Source organism: Sinocyclocheilus anshuiensis, unplaced genomic scaffold (genome assembly GCF_001515605.1).
Source record: "Sinocyclocheilus anshuiensis isolate Anshui unplaced genomic scaffold, SAMN03320099.WGS_v1.1 scaffold1449, whole genome shotgun sequence".
NCBI lineage: Eukaryota > Metazoa > Chordata > Actinopteri > Cypriniformes > Cyprinidae > Sinocyclocheilus > Sinocyclocheilus anshuiensis.
This window is the reverse complement of record NW_015549696.1, coordinates 550,231-575,053: the sequence shown is the minus strand read 5'-3', so window position 1 is coordinate 575,053 and position 24,823 is coordinate 550,231. Positions and strand designations below refer to the sequence as shown.

Below are 24,823 nucleotides of genomic sequence, written 5' to 3'. Positions count from 1 at the left end.
CAAAGATGAATGGAGGCATGCTTGTATATCCCATGAAAACCTACCAGTACCACTCAAATTAGAAAACATTATTACCATTGTGAATCGGGCTAAGGTAAGGAGAGAGTTTTGAAGACTGGCTGGTTATACTTGCCCAAAAATAGATTTTGGATTATTTTTAACCAAAAAAAAATTACAGACTGCAGCTTTAAAGTAGTCTTTATAAGCACAATGCTGCTTTGCTAATAGCAGCAACTAGGGATGCACCAATACCGGTATAATTTATTATTTGTCTTAAATCTCATTCTGTTAAAAAACAACTCTGTGAAATATTGTGAAATCAGTATCATGAATCGTATCGCATCGCAAGTTGAACTAGATGAGTAAAGTTTGATGTCAAACTTTAAATTTGGCTTGAAAAAGCCAGGCCAGAAAGGTTGAAAATATTGTAATAGCTTTTAGTTCTACAGTTTAACATTTTAATGTTTTGAAGGCAATATAAGATAGACAGACAGACAGACAACAGTATGCTGATGTCTAGCCTGTTGCTAGCATGTTTCTAGCAAGATTAGCATGTTACTAGCATGTTGCTAGCATGATTAAAAAGTCACTAGCATGTTGTTAACATGATTAACCAGTTACTATCATGTTGCTAGCGTGATTAGCATGTTATTAGCATTATTCTAGCATGATTAGCAAGTTACTAGCATGTTGCTAGCGTGATTAGCATGTTATTAGCATTATTCTAGCATGATTAGCATGTTAATAGCATGTTTCTAGCATAATTAGCAAGTTACTAGCATTTTGCTAGCATGATTAGCAAGTTACTAGCACGTTTCTAGCATGATTAGCATGTTACTAGCATGTTGTTAGCATACTTAACAAGTTGCTAGCATGATTAGCAAGTTACTAGCACGTTTCTAGCATGATTAACAATTTACTAGCATGTTGTTAGCATGTTTCTATGCTAATCCAGCTAAAACCAGTTGATTCAGTAAAAAAAACAGCTAAAAACCAGCTAAGACCAGCCTGACCTGCTAAAAAAAGTGTCCAAAACCACTTTAAAACCAGCTTGGGAACCCAGCCAAAGCAGCCAATCAGCTTAGGCTGGTTTTAGCTGTTTTTTCAGTGGGGAGTTAAGCTTTGCTATAGCAATAGACAGCTTAAACGGTTAGTTCACCCAAAAATGAAAATTAGCCCATAAATTACTTTTTATTTAACTTCTTTTGGACTGATGCATGCAACACCCACTGAGTGGCATTAAACAGCTTGAAAGATCAAAGACAATTTTTAATATGACTCCGACTGGATTTGTCTGAAATACGTCAGTCATATACGCCTAGGATGACTTGAGGGTGAGTAATTTATGGGTTAATTTTCATTTTTGGGTGACCTAACCCTTTAAATACACCATAAGTCTTATTGTATAAAAGTTTTCACCCCCTCAAAGAAAGTCTATGGAATTTTAGGTGGTTTTGATAGTCTGGTTTACGAAAACCGTAAGCCGGATGAGTTAGAAAAGATATAGCACACCGAGTCAGACCAATCTGAAGGTCTGGGTGGAGTTTGGTGGTTCTAGCTTGAAAGATCTAGGAGGAGATAGGTGTCGAAATGTGGCTCAGAAGAATAACAATAATCGTTACATCCCTATTCATCAGCTGCTGCATTCACCAACAACATTGTTCCTCTGTGTCTATCGTTATAGCTGTGGTGTGGACTTCCTTATTCTCATTAAATTAGAACGCTAATTAAAACTTAACATTTATAGTTATTGTCCATAGACAAATTCCTTTTTGATCCAGTGCGCTTTGTTCGGCTGTCTAGAGCAGTGTTTCCCAACCTTTTTTTAGCCGCGGCACCCTTCGGAAATTTTAACAAACTTGTGGCACCCTACAAAATTTATTTTCTCTCAATATTTTAAAATTATATATTTGAATATTTGAATTTCTAACTTCGATATGATAATTTGAAAAGTATAGATATTCGGTACAACAGGGAAGAACTGCAAATTACACGGCACCCCTGCTCTCGACAGACGGCACCCCGGTTGGGAAACACTGGTCTAGAGAACGATATGAACATAAACATATACTTTTTGCTAGATAATAGATTGATCCAAGCAATATGCATAGGAGCAACAAAACTGAAGTGTCTTAGGGAGAGCCACTCATCAGCATGCATTATCATAAGAGACCCTTAGCACTTACAGACAAGGTGATGAGTTCTATGTGCTGTGCTTCTAAATGAGATAAGCAGCTCACAGGAGCCTGTCCAGATGCTACGCTCCATCGGCGTCTAAGTGTTCTCCTCGTATTAACATTGCCGCTGATGGGTGTCAGTGTTCTGAAAGTTTCCTCTAACTTCACCTCATTGATTACTTAGTCAGCCAAATGATTTGCAAGACCCTGGAGGAGTACCGACCTGAAAAAGCAATTACGCAGAGGAAATGTAAAATAGAGTTTGGGCCAATTAAAGATTTGAATTTCTTGGTCTGCTGGGAGCTCCAGGCTGTTGTTGCAAGAGTCAGTCCGCCGTATCCATTACTGTGATATTAAGCAGAGTCTTACACAAGTCTACAGCCCGTAACACTGGTGTCCTGAGCATTTACAGCACTCATGGCAGCAGATTCCCTCAAGGAAGCTTTCTGTGAAACGTGAATGATTATTATTTTTTTTTTAAAACATGACTGATGTGATGAGTCAGTTTATCTCAGGTCTGTACCGCTACAACCAACATCCCTACGGCAACACACGTGAAATTCCGCCCACATTCACTTCCACATTTCTTTTCCCTCCTTACGACACATAAGAAATCAAAGTGTGACAGTTTGTTTTTTTGCCATTTTGTTGGGTATGAGAAGGAAAGTTTTTTAATACGAGAATCCATATGTATCTACAATATTACTCTACATTCGAAACGGTGAAGATTTTTCATTCTTTTAGGACAACTCACTGTTAGGGTTGTGACGGTGAGGATATTTTCCCACCGGTTAATCAACGTGTGACAACACTGGTAATACCGGTATCACCGCGGGGGCGTTCCCTCTTTTCCTCGCTTTCCTTCGCTTTTAAATAGCTTGTAAAAGCGGCGTGCGCATTTTACTTTCACTTTCAAATAGCGGCAATTCGGAGTAAAGAAACAATTTTACTCTGCCATCATTGAATCCCTCCTCTGCACTTCAGTAACTGTCTGGTTCAGCTCAGCTACCAAATCTGACCTCAGAAGACTACAGAGGATAGTCCGGACTGCTGAGCGAATCACTGGTACAACCCTCCCTTCTCTCCAAGAACTGTACTCATCCAGAGTGAGCAAAAGAGCTAGCAAAATCACTCTGGACCCCTCATATCCAGCACACTCCCTCTTTGAACTGTTGCCATCTGGTCGACGCTACAGAGCACTGAGCACCAGAACGACCAGGCACAGGAACAGTTTCTTCCCTCAGGCAATCCATCTCATGAACACTTGACAATAACTGTGGATCACACCATTTATACACTTACACACTTATTTATCTAACACACATACTTAAGTCTACATTTCAATTTTGCACTAATATACCTGTACATACAAAACTATCTATTGTAATATACCTGTACATACAATTGTCAATTTGTATATTGCATTACTTATTTACTTGTTCTATATTTTATATTTTTTTATTTATTATTATTATTTTTTTATCTGTGTTTTTGTTCTGTCACTGTCATTCTGTTGCACTGTGGAAGCTTCTGTCATGAAAACAAATTCCTAAAAACAAAGTTTTTAGTTCGTTTGATAGTCGCGTATCACCATCTATCATCTATCACCGTCTATCGCGGCAAGCCTACTCACTATTTGATGCGAAAATCAAGCTTTCCCACTGTAACAGGGAGCGAAACTATCGCACAAGCAGTAATCTCATTGACTAATATTCACATTTCACCTTCCGTGTTTTCATTTCAATGAATGCCTTCAAATTACATCTCATATCATCTGAATGTATCGTAAAAAGACATGTAAACTGTCGTACATTTCACATCCTTTCTACACCCCTGGTTTTACCTTGTGCAAGCTATTTCATAGAAAGGTGTAAGAGAATATCAAATTAGTATTGCATTGATTATATCTCATGAACATACTATAATTCAAATTATTTATTTTTTACAAATAAAAATTTCCTACATAAAAAAAATTAAAAAAAAACTGTAAAGTATTAAAAGGCATTTATCAGTAATACAAATGTCTGTGAGGCACTGCTCGACAGTGTGAGCATTTCACTCGCATTTGCGATTAAAAATAGTTGTGTGCAAACTGGAAAATGTATTTAGGAGCATGAGTTCGAATACAATTACAAAATACAAAACAGCTTAAATTACACAGTAGCCTATAATAAACATATTAATTTCTTCAATTTATTTATGGAAAATAAGTGATACAGCCTCATATGATTATTGAACTTTAAAAAGGCAACGATTTAATTTAACCCTCTAAGCGACAAAGTCGCAAAATTGCGACAAGACGTCATACTTAATAAAATAGACTGTAGTTCCTAATATGGTGTAATATCTCATTTGTATTCCCTACCACTAGATGGCAGACATGTAGTACTTCGATTCTAGACCAAAATTACGTCACGTTCCTATTCAAAGTGTTCGAGGAAATAGCAGAGCAAGTGAGCTATCATGTCATTGATGCGGAAGCAGTTCAGTTCATAGCGTGCGAGTACATTGTGAAATTTGTGAGAGAAAATCGACAAATGGCTAATAAAAAGTTGTACCGTGAGGATGTGGTGCAAATATTATTCGCCAATTCTGACTCTAAAGGGGAATATTTGCCTTTTGGAAATGACGATCGGTCGTCTAATAATCGCGCTTCTCCTGGTACATCTTTGCAGCGCAATGGTGCCGCCGTGCAAGGCGAGAGTGTTCACAAAGCACAAACAAGTGACCATTTAAACCCTTTGCCCAACGGGGATGGGGGTGGCAGGGGAGAACGTGGTCGTAGTGTCCATAGGAGAGCTGTTGCTAGAGGTAGAGGCAGCAGGGGTATGAGAAATAGGGCTGGAAGTAGCACTAGCTGCCCCAAAGAGGTGGAAGTGGCCACGGTACACGTGGCCGTGCTGTGCGTGGGAGAGCCGGGAGACGCGGTAGAGGCAGCAGGGGTGATCTGGATCGAAATAGGGCTGGAAATAGCGATGACAATGGTGGCTGGGTTTTCTTTAAGCCCTTTCAAGCCACAAGCTTTTGATATCTTGATGTCAAAATCCAGCATTTTCCCCAAAAATCCCTGGCGCCTAAAGGGTTAAATTAGCATAGATGAGAAGACGAACTAGTGAAGGAGACGCGCTGAATGAAAACGCACATTGGGCACTAGAGGGCGCTGATGGAGGCAGAAATGCAGCCGTTACCCCGGTAACCCTGTAAACAAAGCAGTTGCACTACTTTCCTAACTGTGTAAATAATGTTTCAATAGTCATTTAGATATTTGTATTCGCTATAGTCTTCACCATAGCACCAAATAATTAATACTTAAAGACTTAATAAGCTATTTATTTTCAAACTTAACATTTTTTCTTAATGTCTAAAAGTATGTACTCTTTTTGTGAAGAAAAATTACATACTTTTGAGTATGTAGAATAATAGTAGGCAAGCTTTGGGACATACCACTTCGTCATGGCTGTTTCTTTAACGGACCCTCTGTTGCTTAGTTACGTGCATTCTGTGACTGTTTAAACTGCCATGTCAATCATCTTTTCACAGTTAACAATCCACATTTCGTTTAATTTGATTTCCTACCATATTGGGGAGAAATGAAGAGGCATGTTGATCTGCTAGTTGCGGGTCTATCATGCCGAGAACTCTTCTCATGTGTTTGCATAATGAAACATTTAAAAGTTAATGACTAAACGTATCATTATAAAAGCGCACAGTGTTGCTGCAGATTAAATATAACATGGATAACATTAAATTAATATTTTTATCAGGTTAGACATTGATTATTTATCACTCAAATCCCTTTCTCTACCTGTCCGTCGGTTGCATATATCTGCCATGTTTGTAGTTTTTTAACACTTTTTATGCGTTTGTAGTACTAATCGAATCCTCGTCCATCGCGCAATGTGTTGTGGGCAATATTAGCCGTTAGAGAGTGCATCGATCTGCACTTCGAATTCTAACCGGAAGTAGTAGACCATCCGGGAATCTTTGGCATACTTTTTTAAACATACTATGATTTGGGACATACTAATTCTATTTTCGAATACTATTTAGGACGGATAGTATGCGAATTGGGACGCCGCAATGGTCGATCTACATTGACTGATTCGTTATTATTGTTTGGTAACACTTAAAGGGGTCATCGGATGCAAAATTCACTTTACATGAACATAAATGTGTGTTGGAAGTGTATGTACACATCCACCCTATAATGATAAAAATCCACCCAGTGTTTGTTTTTTTTAAAATCCCCATTTTAAAACCCCCTTTCTCAAATCATGCTGTTCTAAGATTCCTGGCAGAATGACGTAGTTCTGCACAGGCCTCTCCCACGATAGTTGATTGACAAGTCCGTTTTACCTTATGACCTGCCCTGAGTGAGCTGAGAGCTGTCCACCATTGTGTCGACTCCAGTGCAGGGGAAGACAAGAATGTCTCAGATTAAGCGATTGAGGTGTTTTGTTGTTAGATGTAATAATGAACATAGCAGTCGTCATTTACTCCCGACACCTGAGCCGCTGAAGACGCAGAGGATTAACGTTACTTTCGTTTTTGAAGGGAATGTGCCAATCCCTGATCTGCCTAAATGCGTCTATGTTCGCGTGAATCATTCGTGATCCAGCTTCATCTACAGAAGAAGTGAGTATAAGGGTTTTTTATGAATCTTTGCAAATCGCCTTTCCTAATAATGTGCTAGTTAGCAAGTTATGCGGCTAAAAGTTTACATATGTATACATATCTATAGCTGGGTTTCCATCACCCAGCTTTTATGCGCATTTTGAAGTATCGCATCAGAATCGAGAGATGGAAACGCTGAATTTCGAATAAAAATGCCTTAATTCGCAAAAAAGTTTTAACGCTCGCTTGAGGTGGTTTTTGACTTGTGCGAAAAAGGGTGAATGCGAATAATGGGAGATGGAAATGCATGACTTATGTTTACAGTCTGCTCGTCACCTCACGGAAGAGAGGGGCGGGGTGAGTAGAGCTCATTAGCATTTAAAGCGACATGCAAGGAAACGGCTTGCAATGAACAGAGCTGATTTTGACAAGGTAAAAAGGGTGTTTTTTACACTACCATTGAGAAATTTTAACCAAAGTATGTTATAGGCTTTTCATTTAGACCCTAAAGAATCATATCAACTGAAAAATGGGCATCCAAGGACCCCTTTAACAGGTTCCATTAACATTTGTTAACTGCATTAGTTAACATGAAATAACGACTGCATTTATTAATCTTAGCTCATGTTAATTTCAACTTTTAATAGGCCTAATACATTATAAAATCAAAAGTTGTGTCTGCTAATAATATTCAATGGAGCTAACATTAATAATAAATAGTCATATTTTTTATTAATAAACATTAACAAAAAATATTAACTACTGCAACAATTAGCTATTGCACATTGTTAGTTAATGTATTGTTAACCTGCTTTAACTAATGTAAACAAATGGGACCTTATTGTAAAGTGTTACCTATTGTACTTTAGGTCATTTAAACTTAATATTTTGCACTCTAATCAAGAAACACTTGTTTACTTTATATTTGTGTGTATTTTTTAATAAAGTTTTTCTTTAGTAAAAGTCTTTCTTTTGTAAGTTAGTTCAAACATAAGTTATTTAACCTGTTAGGAGGACAACACTTTTTCCCCCACTAAGAAATTATATATGGTGATAAAAAAAAAACACCATAAACAAAAGCTTCAACGACTATTGTGAAAATGTGATACAGTCACATATATTGTGATAAAACCATATACCGTGACAAAATCTTCAACGACTATTGTGAAAATTTGATACTGTCACATACCTAATGTACATACAATTTAATAGGACTATAAATAATTACATAATTAGCCTATTAAATAGAGTCTGAATCAAAATTATTACAAAATCTTGTGTGCTTTCTGTATTCTGATCAATTAAATAATTGTGCTTGTAAATGTCTCCTTCCCTTATTAAGCTAAAACACATAACTTGAAAAATGTGCATTGCGCCCCTTAATTTTTTTTATTAAAAACTTAGGAGCACATGTGCTCCTTGGGAAAAAGGTAAGCATCAAGCCCTGTGAGGACAACATAAATTTAGCCTGAAAATGGCTAGTGTCGATTAAATATACTTTCAGGCACATTCTTTTTGGATTTGTAATAACTAGAAACTACACACAAATACATAAGCCCAAACAAAGCACAAAGCAGACACTTAAGGCTGAAATACACTACATGACTTTTGCCCAGATTTTGCCCTGATTTACAATCAAGACAAGTTGACGCTAGTTGCCAAAAAACAGAGCCATTCTGCAGATATATGTTGACAGATATCACAGAAAAATCAGATCGCATGATGGTCACAGATTTTTTTTTTTTTACTTCAGACTATGATTCCATCCATCTGAGGATATCAAACATGTTTGACATTTTGTGCCAATTTTAGAAGAACACATATTGTTTTAATTTTTTACACATCTACTGGTAACAAGGCACATTTCTGAGTGAGTTTGTTGCGTTCTGAATGATTTGAAAATCTAGTAGTGTGTCGTTTACAAAGTAAATGACTTTATTCAACAATTCGTCTCCTCCGCATCACCCTGTAGCACCATTTTGGAGAGTATCAGCTGGACGTAAACAACGTATGCTGTTCTGTGTCAGCTGCGTCGGATCTGCGCCGGATCTGTTTCCTACGTTGTTGTGATTTGATCTGAATGAAAACACAGATTCCATCAAAAATATCTTAATTTTATGGCGTTATTTTACTGACAAATGTCGTGAGCGCATTATTGTAGCGCAAAAGCACATTAATACAATGCGCGAGCGCGAATCTCCCTTGCTCTCGCACAAAACAGGACGCTCGCGCTCAGATACACACTGCTCTCGCCCGGAGAGAGTGCGCACACTTACAATGTGTCTCTCCTCTCACTCAAACTGTGTCCTGTGCACTCACAAATCTCTATGCTCATGGGCTAGATATTCTTTTCGCACCTGAATTAAACGTCAAAAGTTATCAACCAATCAGATGTGAAAGATGGATCTGTAATTTCTTTACAATTTAATACTACTTAGTAGGCGTGTAACGGTACACGTATTCGTACCGAACCGTTTCGGTACGTGTCTCTCGGTTCGGTATGCATGTGTACCGCACGAATACAGTTTTTTTTTTTTCTTCTCAGGAAATTCAAATAATAAATGGCGTTTTGACCGTCTTTTATGTGGCATGACAGATCGCTGTATAAACGCCTTGGAGAGCCGCTCCTGGGACGGTTCAGAAACGTGCTGGTATAATCCCAACACAAGCATTGACTAGAGCGGCCGCGATCAGCTCCGGTTCCAGTGTCTGAGCCGTGGCGCCCCGCAGATTTGTGCAGAGCGGAGCACGAGTGAAATATAATGTAGTAATGTTATGGCAAATATGAAAAATTCATTATAGTGTTATATTTGGTCTCCAAATCTTAAGTATAGGTTTAGGGAATAGTGCATCTGACCCATATCTAAATAGTTCTGTCTTAAATCAGAAGATATATATATATATATATATATCAATCCAAGTACACAATATATATATAGGCCTATATGACCACATGAATTTTAAGAATCATATGCTTTTTTGTTTGTTTAGATAAATCATTCAGAAGGGTTTGACCAAACTGTTAAACTAGGTTATTTACAAATCATCCAAACACCCGATTCATTTCTAATATTATGACCAAGTAGTATTAAATTGTAAAGAAATTACAGATCCATCTTTGAAATTTGATTGGTTGATAACTTTTGACAACGTTTAATTCAGGTGCGAAGATAATTCATATCTATAGTGCATGAGCACAGAGAGATTTGTGAGTGCACAGGACACAGTTTGAGTGAGAGGAGAGACACGTTGTAAGTGTGCACAATCTCTCCGGGCGAGAGCAGCGTGTATCTGAGCGCGAGCGTCCGGTTTTGTGCGAGAGCAAGGGAAATCCGCGCGCGAGCAGAGAGATTCGCGCTCGCGCATTGTATTAATGTGCTTTCGCGCTACAATAATGCACTTACGACATTTGTCAGTAAAATAACGCCATATAATGTGTGTTCCAAAGATGAACGAAGGTCTTACGGGTTTGAAACGACACCTCTCAATCTGAGCAAAAGAAACTGTAAGAAACAGCTGACAAGCCCTCTACAGGACAATCAAGGATTTAAAGAGGACTTTGGTGATGATACTGTATATGTTTCCTTACTTCAATAGTGTACTTTATGCTAAATATGAACTGCAAAGTCAAACTTAAGAAAGATTTAGATGTGATACATTTGTTAAAGTTGTTTGTTTAAATGTTTCAGGCAAGTAAACAACCACAAAAAACCTATCTAGGGCAGGTTTACACAATGTGGTAAGCTCACACTCACTTCCCGTGAAGTTAAACAGGTCAAACACCTGAAACACTCTAACAGCATATAACAACTGATTAATGCAGGGACGCTAGAACAAATCAGGTAGTGTTTAAATGTTAAAACACAACCCCAATGTATTTTCTGAGAGAAAAAAATGAAACCTTCAGGGAAAAACATACCTGCAGTAGAGGTGTTAAAAAATTTCCCAGGATCCTCTGGCACTTTGTGAGCACTTCTCTCAGTGCTGAGAAAGAAAGGGGCCCTGCTGGGGGCCACGGCCTCTATGCTGGCGGGCTGGTTCACCCTGCTGTTGGGCTCCAGCGTTAGGCTGGCCTGGGATCCCCCTGTCGACGTCATTTTGGATTTAGGCTGGGCTACATTACGAGACGTGACCGGCCTGGATTCGTCGTCACTGTCGAATCCGAACGGATCCTCTGATCCATCACCATCCAAGACCTTGGTCCTCTTGGTCTGATCTGTCACCTCTGTCTTCAAACCGGGCCTCTTTGCTCCCACCTTGGCTTTGTAAGTCGTCTCGCCCCATTTGGTGCTGAGCGTGGCTCTTTTATTGGACAACACCTCGTCAAACTTCGAGGTCCCATCGCCTCCTCTTCGGCTGTATGTTTTTCCAAATCTAGATGTCATTGTGGCATCTGTCTCATATTCCCTGTGAACATTCATCAACTGTTACATGAATAATTCACTGGCTGTTTTGTAATCAAATGTTGACTATTAACAGTCTGCCTCAAGTTTCATCTGTTCATAATGAATAAAATCAACATTATTCAGCATTCTACATGTGTGAAGATCTCGGGGCTATTCATTATAAAACAGATGCACTCATAAACTCAATCAAACCTGACAACTACTTGCATTTCTGTGCTGATAACAAGCAGGAAACTAGAATTATTTCATAATATGATTTTGATTTCAATACACATATCAATTTAAATCAATGCTGTAATGTGCTCAAAAAACTGAGAGATTTAAATGAATATTTCACCAAAAAATGAATGCATGTTGGCAGTTTACTCACCATCAGGCCATTCAACAAGTAGGCTATATGAGTTTATTTCATCTTCATTGGAACAGATTTGGAGAAATTTTGGATTACTTGCTCACCAATGGATCCTCTGCAGTGAATGGGTGCCGTCAGAATGACCGTTCAAACTGCTAATAAATGCATCAAAATCCATGTGACTCCACATGAACATTTTTTGTCTTTTGAAGTTAAAAGCTGTGTGTTTTAATAAGCAAATCCCTTTTAGTTTTTGTTTTTTAGTTTTTTTAACTGTCGCTTCTGGTCAAAATACCAGTCCATAACGTTACCTCCAGCAAAAAAACAAAACAAAACAAAAACCTTCCCCTGTTGTCCTCTTACATCGAAATCAATCAACATATTTGTTTAAAACTGTTTTGGACTGTTTTCACTTGTAAATAGGCCTTAATCTTTGAATATTTCTCTCCTGATTGAGCCAAAACAATATTTTCACTGAAGAAAGCAATATTATAGATGGAGGACTTGCATTTTAGCCAGAAGCAATGTTGTCTTTATTAATGGATTTGTTCCTTACAAACAAACAGCTTTTTGCTTTATAGCATGCTAATTACTGGACTGGAGTCATGTGGATTATTTGTAGCTTATTGTTATTTTTTTTCACATTGTGATTTTATCAACTGCTTGGAACCTCATTCTGATGATGGCACCCATTCACTGCAGAGGATCCACTAGTGGTGAGCAAATGATTTGATGAGCAAACCATTGCTACATTTTTCCAAATCTGTTCCAATGACGAAACAAACTAATCTACATCTTGCATGGCCTAAGTGTGAGCAAAATTTTCAGCAAATTTTCATTTTGCACTGTGAAAGTTCCAAGATCCTGACTACAATAACAGCACTAAAGTAAACCAATTTGAGGCTGGCCATTGATTTGCAACCTAGCTAGTCCCAGCTGGACAAACCCCACAAATATTAAACTAAATGTATGCTACAAATCCATTCAATACTTTTTGTACACAAAGCCATCAGAAGTATCAGAATAAATAAGTTTAAATGTCACTTTGTACTAGGGCTGTGCGATATAGAAGAAAAATATGATATCTCATTAAATAATGCGATATTCGATATGCGATATGATAATGCTTAAAGTGCCACATGCTCAGATGAAACAGTTTTACTCAGCTGTTGCTGAGTCAGTTCTGTGAACTTCTATAACTATCTTGTGTCATATATATATGGTTATTTGTATGTATGTATGCATCAAGAGCTCCTGTAAAACCACAACAAATTCCCTTGTGTTTGCGCACACTTAAGTGGTGAATAAAGCTCATTCTGACTCTGATATAACTAGCATACATGTTTCACTTTTTGTGATTAGAAAGCACCCCTACAACAGCTTCTGAAAGTGAACGGTAGTGTTTTACTCGAGCATTACATAAAAATGTCATTTTAACATTAGTGTAATCATTTTAACATGAGTTTAGGAACTGAATAATAAAAAGGAAAAATACAACACTGCTTAGTATTTACTCTATGAATTCAATATGCACTGATTCTTATTTAAGCTACAAAAGTTATTTAGGTAAGAGCAGTGAGTGATTTTCTCTTTGTCTTTTGTTCATGGCCCCAAATATTGCAAGCCGTAGCGATATGTACATTTGCGATATTTCGATCATTCTGATATATTGCACAGCCCTACTTTGTACCCTACATAAGAAAAACTAAACTGAAATTATGTGCTCAAAAAAATTTTAAAGTTTAAGTTTAACTTCATATAGCAACAAAAAATAATAACAGGCAGTGCAAGTTCCAAGATCTAAAAAAAACCCATTAATTTTCGAGTTGCATTCATTGACGTACCAAGGAAAATGCCATTGAACATTAATATAGCAATCATTCAATACCATGGCATTACCATCATCATAATGTTAGCTCTTTACTGGCTTGCAAACTATCTAGTGCCAGCTGAACAACCCCTAAAATGTTAAACAAAATGTATGCAACAATTCCAATCGATATCATTGCAAACACAGCGACTGTCCCTCAATAATCAGCAATAAACTAAGAATGCTAAAAGCTAGTATGCTTATAAGCTAATGCTAATAATTGTAAGTTACCTGTTCTCTTCTGTTTACCTTTCACTTTGCAACGTTCCTCCCCTCGCTAAGCAAATAAGACATTAACACAACTTCTTTACGTGGATTCCAACAAAAGAGTGTCTGAAAACCAGCTTAGCTGATAAAAACAACATAACCATGCTAACGGCTAATGGACTAGCAAGAAGATTAGCATGAAAAGGCTAGCAGGCTAACTTAATCAGGCAATGTGGTGAAATGCACTCCTATATCCAGCATTAAAACTCAATCGCTATTTGGTTAAAATGTAGATTTTTAATCTACAGAAGAACTGAACTCACAGCAGGACCAAAGGAGGTTAAATACTCGCCTGGTTAATGAAGAGAATGAATCCGGGCCTCTGAGCTCCACTAACACTATAAACAAACACTAAATACTGACAAGCACTGCTTCACGACCTCCACCAACACAGTTATACGCGTATCTGAGATATGAGTTTCGATATAACGGAATATAAAGATTCACAAGCTTTCTATTTAAGTTTTCCTCCTCATGTATTTCTCCCTCGATTGTTTCGGCTCTGAAACACCAACGGCCTCCATTCGCGTTCCCCCTCCCTCGCGTTTTCGCGTCACGACAATCGCGTCGCGGCACAGGCGTAAAAATGTTGACCAATCACGGGCCGCGCTGTGCATACGTCAGACGATTTTCGAGGCGTGTGGTTAGTCCTGGAAAGAGCCTTGAACTTGAACGCGATGGGCGTCACGTACTCCTTGCTGAACTATGGGAATTCTTCTTCTTCTTCTTTTGTGTTTAATGGCGGTTGGCAAACCAGCTTAAGGTGCATTTCCAACTATGGGAATTGTAGGCAGTTGTTGGTTTTATGTTAAGGAATTTACTGAAATAACGCTTAACAGACAACAATATATACATACACGTGCAAGAGGGCTATATTCAACTAGAATCTTTGTTTAGTACAAAAATGTTTAGTAATTAGTAATACAATTATATTAAGAAAAAATGGCAGTTTCGCATTGTCTACATTTTGGGCCAATAGTGAATGTTTTCTTTGTTTATATAACGTTAGCATTTTATTTCTTCGGTTTGTTTTGGTCATGAATCTGACAGGTCAAGTGACCCACATGTCTCCTAGCAACAGGACCTGTCAACAAGGAGTAGACATGGCCCATAAACGCTAAGTTTCTTTTAATTTTCATCCACCTGTACAGTACTGTCTGGTTTATTTTGTGGCTTTCAGTGTTTATTTAAGATGTAGTGAGAAACAACGCTATATTCATTAAACGTGTTTAGTCTTTTAACGTCTTAAAAGTGTTTAAAACATGATGTGAACTGTCAGTCAGCGCCAGTGAAAGTATTAAGTTAGAGAATGCACGTCCAGTGGAGTCACTTATCCAGCAGGAATATGCCATTCAGACCTCACACAAGGTGAGTTAATGCATAAGTGTCATGTACTTGTCATTAGGAAACATTACGATTTTTAAATGTTGTTAATAAAGTCTCCTCTATTTTCACCAAGAGTGCGTTTATGTGCTGAAAATGCATCAAAACACTAATATTGTGAAATGGTATTATGCATTAAATAACTGCTTTCTATATATATATATATATATATACAGTGCCGCTTGAAAGTTTGTGAACCCTTTAGAATTTTCTATATTTCTGCATAAATATGACTCAAAACATAATCAAAATTTCTTTCTCAAAAGTCCTGAAAGTAGAAAAAGAGAACCCAAACAAATGAGACTAAAAATATTTTCTTTGCCATTTATTTATTGAGAAAAATGATCCAGTGTTACATATCTGTGAGTGGCAAAAGTTTGTGAATCTTTGCTTTCAGTATCTGGTCTGATCCACTTTTGCAACAATAACTGCAGGTAATGTTTCTTGTAACTGCTGATCAGTCCTGCACAACATCTTGAATCTTGAGTTTTAGACCATTCCTCAACACAGAATCGCTTCAGCTCTGTGATGTTGGTGGGTTTCCTCCTATGAACTACTTGCTTCAGCTCCTTCCACAAAATTTCAATTGGATTAAGGTCCGGACTTTGACTTGACCATTACGAAACATTCGCTTTGTTCTCCTTTAACCATTCTTTGGTAGAACAATTTGTGTGCTTGGGGTCGTTGTCTTGCTGCATGACCCACTTTCTCTTGAGAATTAGTTCACTGACAGATGTCCTGACATAATTATAATTCATTGTTCCATCAATGATGGCAAGCTGTCCTGGTCCAGATGCAGCAAAACAGGCCCAAACCATGATACCAGCACCACCGTGTTTCACAGATGGGATAAGGTTCTTCTGCTGGAATGCAGTGTGTTCTTTTCTTCAAACATAACGCTTCTCATTTAAACCAAAAAGTTCTATTTTGGTCTCATCTGTCCACAAAACATTTCTCCAGTAGCCCTCTGGCTTGTCCGCATGATCTTTAGCAAACTGCAGACTGGCGGCAATGTTCTTTTTGGATGCACCATGCACACCGTGGTTGTTCAGTGTTCTCCTGATGGTGGACTCATGAACATTAACATTAGCCAATGTGAGAAAGGTCTTTAGTTGCTTAGAAGTTACCCTGGCTTCCTTTGCAACCTTGCAGACTATTACACGTTTTGCTTTTAGTGTTCTTTGTTGGTGGAGCACTCCTGGGGAGGGTGACAGTGGTCTTGAAAATTTGTACACAATCTGTCTGACTGTGGATTTGTGGAGTCAAAACTATTTTGAGATGTTTTTGTAACCTTTTCTAGCCTGATGAGCAACAGCAACTCTTTTTCTGAGGTCCTCAGAGATTTTTTTTTTTTTTTTTGCTATTTCTAACTTTATTTACTTTTTCAAGATTAATAGGCTGATTGTCATTTCTTTGTAACTGTGAAATTTACTTGTAATGTCTTACTAAAAACTGTTTTAAAGCCACTCACCAATTTGTATTTTTTTATTTTATTTTCAGTGTAACAAAAATATCTTACAATACACTTCATAGCTATAGTTCATTTCATATAGTAAAAGAGTTTACGGAATTGTGTTTGTAAATCTTTATTAGGCTACTCATTCAGTACTGTTGTTTTTCAGGTTGATGTTTTTAACCTCCCACAATTCACAACAAAACTCTACCAGAAGTGTAAGTTCAAATCTCCTTCACAACTCTGTACCTAATATAGTTATTTCCCTTTTGAATATTTAGCACATACTGTTATTCTATGCTTCTAACAGGTGTCGGCTCACTCACTATGTCAGCGCACACAAGCTGGGCACACTAACCGCTGGCAGCTGGCAGGTGCTTTAGGCAGTGACCTGCTGGGTCAGGCACAGGTTCGGAGGGCAGAGGAGTTTGGTGATAAATCAGGAGACAGAAAAATTAAATCAGGTGAGATGTGCAATCAGCCTAAAAATGCAATCCAGGAAAATTGTGTTGGACTCATGCACACATGAAAAAGAGCTCATCACTGTCCTACTATATAAATACCTCTGTAGGGATAGTTTACACAAAAATGAAAATTCTGTCATTATTTACTCACCCTCAAGTTGTTCCAAACCTGTATGAATTTTTTTCAGCTGTTGAAAACAAAAGACAATATTTTGAAGAATGTTGGTAACCAAACATTTGATGGTAGCCATTGACTTCCATAGTATGGTAAATAAATAAATAAAAATACAATGGAAGTCAATGTCTACTATCAACTGATTGGTTGAACTATCCCTACCACATGAAACCTTATATCACAATAAAATCATAAAATACATGTGAAGAATAGCATTAAAATGACTATAATTTACTATTACTATTACTATTGTAAATACAATGTAAAAACATCACAACACAATAAAAATAATATCTTACAATCTCGACCCAAAAAACCTAAATACAAAACCCACAACAACGATGAAAAAAATGGTGTAGAAACATGTTTCACTCAGAAACTGATAGCAAATTACACTACAAAGAAACAGCAAGTAACACATTGAATTAAACATGAAATTTTGAAGAAATAGTATTTACTTTTTTCTTTTTTTTTGTGGTGAAATATAGTTTACAGTATACTATATGCTAAAAATGCAATGTAACAAAAGTTATACAATCTATCTATCTATCTCTATCTATCCATCCATCCATCTTTGTGTGTGTTTTATATTTGTTTGTTTATGTATTTGTGTTTTTGTACAGCTTATCGGTTACATTGCATTACAGTACACAGAGCAAGATAGATCCAATTTATCCACAAATCATGACAACACATGTCTTTCAGAATGGTGTTTAGATTTGGCAAAGGCTTTCTTATATCAAGAAGTAACCAACTTGCATTAATGAGTTTTACCCATAATGCCGCAGCGCATCTTCAGCATTGACTTTTGCCAGAATCCTGGGTTGACCAAGGGGATACGAGTGTCAGTCTGTGCCAACCCGCCGACCTGGTGTCACAAACCTGGCATCATTTTAGAGATAGGCACCTGTAGGGTTTTGGCGCAGGAGGGGTTTAAGAGGCATTGGCAGTTATGCACTTGAAGGCACTTTACCCAGAGAAACAGTAAGAAAGACAGTATGGCTTTTGATTCCTATGCCAGGTCTTTTTAATTCGGAATAATCAGAATACTGTGATGAAATAGAGGTGCACATGCTGAGAGGCATCTGCTTGAATTGAATGCTTCTTATGACTGGAGTTATTGCTATAGCTTTGTTGATTGTTTTTACTTCAGAGATGATATAGGGATGAATATAGAGATGTTAATAGATACTTTCCAGAAATAGGGAGCAAATTGCTGTCCTATTACTTTGTTAAAGCAGTAAAGGTACAAACCCCCATGTCTTTTGAGGAGAGAACTATTAAATATTTTAATAAGGGATAGTTCACCAAAAAATGAAAATTATGACTTCATTACTGACTGTGATGTCATTCCAAACCTGTATGACTCTTCTTCTGTTCTTCAGCTGCCTAACAAGCTTATTGATTATAGTGTTGTTGTTGTTTTTTGTTTTTGTTTTTTGGTCCAATACATTGAGTTAGTTATAATTAGAGTTTAAGGGATTCACTGCATTAACTAGATTTTTATATTAATTTCATGATTAGTGTTGCGAAATTATGCAAATTTGTGTATTAAACTGCATTCAGTCATGTCCCAAATATTGTTGCAGTGTTGCAAACAGTATTGCAAAGATTGCATGTTAAAAAAAAAAAAAAAAAGCTATGTTGATGTTAAAAAATGCTTACTAAAAAATTTACATTTGTTGACAATTTACTCAGCCTCAGGCCATCCAAGATGTAGATGAGTTTTTTTCTTTATTGGAACAGATTTGGAGAAATTTAGCATTTACATCACTTGCTCTCCAATGGATCCTCTGCAGTGAATGGGTGCCGTCAGAATGAGAGTCAAGACAGCTGATAAAAACATCACAATAATCCATAAACAATCCATATGACCCCAAACCATCAGTTAACATTTTGTGAAGATAAAGCTGCTTGTTTGTAATCCATCATTAAGGCATTTTAACTAGTCTGTTGCTTCTGGTCAAAATACCTATCCATAATCTACTGTACAATAATGGTTTCTTCAGTGAAAAAGTCCATCTTACATCAAAATCCACCAACACATTTGTTTAGAACCATTTTGGGCTGTTTTCGTTGGTAAATGGTGCTTAATATTTTCATCCTGATTCAGACTAGGTAACTTTTTCATTGGAGAAAGAAATATTATGTACAGAGAACTCGTATTTTAGCAGGAAGCAATGGTTGTAATATAAACTCTCATTGTGACGGCACATATTCACAGAGGATCCATTGGTGAGCAAGTGATATAATGCTAAATGTCTCCAAATCTGTTCTGATGAGGAAACAAACACATCTTTGATGGTTTGAAGGTGTGTACATTTTCAGCAGTTTTTTTCTCTCTTTTTTGTGAACTATTCCTTTAATAAGAAGTGCAAAAGGATTCATAACAGACGGTAAACATTATCTCAAATCCTATAGCAAATAAATCCACAGCAGAATATTATTAATTTACATTTATTTTTCATCATTTACTCTCATTTTCATTAATGCAAACAGCCATCTGTCACAGACATATGTTCACTCAAAACTCAAATATCTGGAACACTTCATCCTATTCTTGAGCACGCACACTCTTGGAGTTTCTCTCACTGTGTGTTTATGTTGCAGCTGACCCCATGACACTCCACTGGCACGAGGATGCCACTAGCTGCCCACAATCCCCTTTGCCACGTCTCATTCACCCGCTCTCGGCCAGCCGACGTACCAGACTCTGGTATGTTGCCAGGGGCAAGTGGACTTTCATGACAACTGTTTAGCGGGAGAGAGAGACGGGCAGACGAGGAGAGAGGGGGACAGTTTATCTCACTCCAGGGATAGATCTATGAGATATCTGCCAGGCCACATGCTATCATTATGGAGCAGGTTGGATAGCACATTAGAGAATGACAACTTTCAATTTGGTGGGCCTTTGAACACAAAGGACTATCAGGAGGGGCCGCAGAACACTTGGCACTGAAGCACTGTGGGATTAGAGGGGATTAAGGGGACATTGTGTGTGTGTGTGTGTGTGTGTGTGTGTGTGGATGCACCTATAATGTATCTCTTTACCTTTATATGCAGCAAAGATGTCACATGGTCTTCAAAGCTTGACACTCAAGAGGAACAATTTTACATTTTGTCTCGCAGATTGACCCAAAATGCTAAACCAGGTATTGACAATCTAATTGGTGATATTTGCTAAAACAGGAATTATTATTGCTAATGCACAAATTTATTTTGAACAACCATGTTCTACAGGAATGGATGATGGCTCAAATTATGTGACTTGTGTAGAAGAGGTGCATTATTGTATTTCTAAGTGATTTTCACCTGTATGATGATACAACGATAATATACTTTGAATGAGGAACCTGAGTCATATCTAGAGCCTGGATAGTAAGCCAAAAGTTTAATTAAGATTAAAATCAAAATTAAGCCATAGCAACACCCTAGCAATGGGACGATTTCTGTGATTTTGGTTCCTAAACGAAACGGTGGTCCTAAGACGGCTGTTGCAACCAAAGATAGCCTACGATCATTTTCTGACAGTTTCAGAAATTCAGCATGATCATGATACAGTGTGTTTGCTGCTACGACCCACGTTTACTACGTGTACAGCCAATACAAATGCAGTAAAAAATGGCATTGATCAACGCGACATCACGCTAAAACTTAAAACTGCTTACCTCAAACAGCTTCCTCTTTTATCAGCAAACATAAAAAAGTACAACTGCTAAACTGCTCCATCATGCTCTTTTTGTTTACCACTAGTGTGTGCTAATGACGCTTTGTTCCTCAATAGTAACTTGCGTCGTAGACTACGAGTCACTAGGTGTCATCATCGTACAGTCTGCATACATATTGTACCTAAGTTTATTAGATCCATGTCGCACAGTGTGATTTGTAATGATCTTATCACTAGATAATAATGTGCACTCTTTAGGGTTAAATAAGTTAAAACAATAAATAAATACCTTTTGAAAGGGCACAGTCCTAGTGACCAGTTTTGTACCTTTTTTTTTCTGAAATAGGGGCCATGGAGACTTGGAGTTGGGCTGTTCTTGACTAACCAACCACCAAGAACACCCTAGCAACCACTTAGCAATGACACAACAACTGCATGCTTCTATAAAATGGTGTATAATGATATAGTAAATATCTGTCTTTGTTTGTTTATGTTCATAGATGCAGTACTGGAATGTCTGGGGGTCAGGTGGGAGCTGCATTGCTCTGTCTTGAGCTATTCAGACACATTATCTGAGCTGTATAGCAACAGCAAAAGACAGAGGGATGTTCAGCTACAAGAGAGAGCTGGTATGGTGCCCATCTAGAGTATATGCTTTTTTGTTTTGTTTTGTTTTGTGTTGTTTTGTTTTGTGTGTTGTGTTTTGTGTGTTGTGTTTTGTTTTGTGTTTTGTTTTGTTTTGTGTGTTGTGTTTTTTTTTTTTTGTTTTTTTTTGTGGTTTGGTTTGTTGTGCATTGTTTTGTTTTCTGGGGTTGGTAGATCTTAAAAGGTCTCTGAAGAACTTAAAGCGTAGTAAATTAGTCTATAGTGTACATTTAAAAAAATGATGTTTGCCTGAAGATGTAACCATAGCAACAGTATGCTGCATGAATACTCTCAGGTAGGATCAGTATCTATTTTTAACAGTACAAACTGAAAATCGTTTGAGCATCCCACCAAGCTTGATACAAAACAACAATGGCTCAACTAATAACATGAGGATCTATTTGACTAACCAGTGGGAGAGGGGAGAGTGTTGTTCTGGAAACTTGTTTGAAAACAGTCATTATTTTTGTTGAGATTTTCTGTTTGGTGACACCAGTGGTGCAGGAATAGCACACATTACCTCTAAAATAGCCTTTTAAAAAGTCCTGAGAAGTAGTTGAACCCATCCAAATGTCATTATATAATTTGTACATGGGACAGAACTCTTTATTTATAAAGGAGTTCATTAAAATAGTCATAAAATATGCAGAATAATAACTTTATTACACTATTTAATAAACATTATTATGTAATAAATAATGCAAAAGTGAAGATCCCATTATAGTCATCATAATAAATAATGTATACAGCTTCAGATATAAATATTTTACATGTTTATCTTAGAGTTTGTGGAATGGACATATTAAAAAAGAAACAGTTCAAGAGAGAAATTCAGGCCTTCCGTTTTGTTTGTGATACTGCAGCCATACATAAAAACAGCAAAGTTAATAGGTCTCAGTGTGAAAGAGGACTGGTTTACAGAAAGTGGCATCTCAGCGGCGCTTTGATTCTCCGACTGCCTGTCAAAGACGCCTCCATCAATAAAGAGGGTAAGCGCTAAAAAGGTGTCATATTTATTATATTATAGCGGTAAATAACAAGCTGTGTCATCATCACTTGTTGACTTGCTGTCACATGAGCTTCTTATCTACAGTAAGTGTGCTATTATTGATGTTTACTGATGAAGGGGCATACAGTGACATTTAAGGAGAAACAGAGTTATGTAAGAATCTCTGCTGTGTTCTAGCTTTGTCTTTTGCCCTGCGGACCCTGTACGACCAAGAGGAACGCCCCAGTGAGTGGGGAGAGGCTGTGCTCTCTACTGCTGCATTACTGGGAATGTCAAACCTCTTCCAGAAGTGAGTATCGACAACTTCAAATCTGTCTTTGCACTAGCAGGTTCAGTACAAGATGTCCAAAACACAAGCTATTGCAGTCACTTATACATACATACCAATCCAACGTTTGGAATAATTGTGATTTTGTTTAAATATATTTTTGAAAGAATATTCAGCATATTAGAATGATTTCTGAAGGATCACGTGACACTGAAGACTGGTGTAAATGCTGCTAAAAATTCAGCTTTGCAATCACAGGAATAAATTACATTTTTTATTTTTAAGTGTATTTGTATGTAAATGTATTTTAAGCCATGCTGTTTAAAACATACAGTATATTTAGTTTCTACATATATTTTGGTATGAAAATAAATCATAGGTTAGGAAAGGTTTGACAAAGGGTCACATAGAATATGTCTCCTACAAAAAAAGAAAGTAAAAAAACACACTATTCCTGTGTGTGTGTAGTGTGTCATATTAAGCAATAAAGACTGATCCAGTAGTGCATAAGCCCACACCCAAGTCTCTAGAGAAGTTTGTGTTGTCCAATCTCAGATTGATTCATATCCAGGATGTTGGGTGGAACTGGATGTGAATTTTGGCACTGCAGTCAGTCACTGTATTTATTTGAAAGATATGTTTTAAATAAGATAACCCATGTTCCACCCAGCAGAGTTTAAACTACAGCGTGCATTGCATAACAGTGCATTTCTCCCTTGGTCATGGGTGCGTCAATTTGTAATCTTTAATGGGAATTAAATTTTACACACAGTCACGAATGCTCATATGTTTATTTTTTAGAATGCCACTTCAGAATATCAGAAATAATCCAGACATATATGAATTCACAGTGTTGAATGGTATATCCAATATTTTGTCCTTTTAAAGCTGATGGATATGATTGACAGGTGTCTTAAAGAGATGTTGGCAAATATTTCATCACTGACTGTGTGCAGCTTTCATCGGGTGTCCTGCAAGGTAACAATTCTTCTTCTTCTTCTTCTCCTCCTTCTTCTTCTTCTTCTTATTGTTTTGTTCTATTGTTCTTTAAATGACCAATAGGGGGAGCTCTGTATTCAGTGTGTAAACCTCTATAAACTTCTTTCTGTGCTTTTCAGCTTAAAGAGACTGTTCTCCAGAGAGCATGCGAGCGCTGGTTGGAGCTGTTCCTGGTGACTGAACTCTCCTTCCATATAAAACTCAGAGATTTGCCCTTTGACCTCCTGCTGAAGACCCTGCTTAGTCCAAGGTCTCATATTTGTTTTCTTCTCTTTTTGACCTTTCAGTGGCAAATCACATTGAGAAGCACTTCCATCAGGATCTTGTTTGATTACATTGCTTTTGCATAAAGAATATGAAGCCTGTTTATAAGACCATTAGGGTGTTTTGCATCGTGACATTTACATCAACATAAAATAAGTACATCTATCTAGTATCTATCTATCTATCTATCTATCTATCTATCTATCTATCTATCTATCTATCTATCTATCTATCTATCTATCTATCTATCTATCTATCTATCTATCTATCTATCTATCTATCTATCTATCTATCTATCTATCTATCTATCTATCTATCTATCTATCTATCTATCTATCTATCTATCTATCTATCTATCTATCTATCTATCTATCTGTCTTGTAATGGGGAACTGTGTAATGTCATAATGCAAAACACAAAATACTTAATGGTCTTAAAATAGTATTAATTGTCTTAAAAAAATAAATGTATATATATATATATATATATATATATAATTTCAGCTTGTTGCCAAGGCAACATTTCTCATTTTTATTTAGCTAAACTTGAAGTATTAAAATAACTAAAACTAAATAAAATAAAACTCATAAATACAGATTAATAAAAACTATATAGATATATTTGAAAATGAATAAAAATGTCACAAATGCAACAAAAACTACAAAAAAAAAGATAAAATGGTACTAAAATAATACTATTTGAGATTATGGCAATTTTCATGTTTTAAGATTGAAAGTCTGGGTCTGAGATGAGTAAAAATAATAATAATAATAAGATAAAAGATAATATAAGATAAAAGTTGAAAAGAAA

General features: G+C 37.0%; 2 protein-coding genes across 2 annotated transcripts in view; one reads left to right on the top strand and one right to left on the bottom strand.

Annotated features, from left to right (window-relative positions):
* The window catches only part of LOC107660482 (wings apart-like protein homolog), a 64,234-nt gene extending 49,953 nt beyond the window's left edge, over positions 1 to 14,281 (bottom strand). The window contains exons 1-2 of the mRNA XM_016449792.1: positions 13,979 to 14,281; positions 10,711 to 11,198 (exon numbers count right to left, since the gene is read on the bottom strand). Coding sequence (XP_016305278.1) covers positions 10,711 to 11,176 — 466 coding nt within the window. The 5' untranslated portion in view covers positions 11,177 to 11,198; positions 13,979 to 14,281. The remainder of the gene's footprint in view (positions 1 to 10,710; positions 11,199 to 13,978) is intronic.
* Positions 14,282 to 14,740: 459 nt separating this feature from the next.
* Positions 14,741 to 24,823, top strand: part of btbd16 (BTB (POZ) domain containing 16) — a 16,148-nt gene continuing 6,065 nt past the window's right edge. The window contains exons 1-10 of the mRNA XM_016449793.1: positions 14,741 to 15,054; positions 16,692 to 16,740; positions 16,833 to 16,986; positions 19,772 to 19,877; positions 20,225 to 20,313; positions 21,329 to 21,457; positions 22,337 to 22,462; positions 22,660 to 22,771; positions 23,659 to 23,728; positions 23,869 to 23,999. Of these exons, the coding sequence (XP_016305279.1) occupies positions 14,996 to 15,054; positions 16,692 to 16,740; positions 16,833 to 16,986; positions 19,772 to 19,877; positions 20,225 to 20,313; positions 21,329 to 21,457; positions 22,337 to 22,462; positions 22,660 to 22,771; positions 23,659 to 23,728; positions 23,869 to 23,999 (1,025 nt within the window). The 5' untranslated portion in view covers positions 14,741 to 14,995. The remainder of the gene's footprint in view (positions 15,055 to 16,691; positions 16,741 to 16,832; positions 16,987 to 19,771; positions 19,878 to 20,224; positions 20,314 to 21,328; positions 21,458 to 22,336; positions 22,463 to 22,659; positions 22,772 to 23,658; positions 23,729 to 23,868; positions 24,000 to 24,823) is intronic.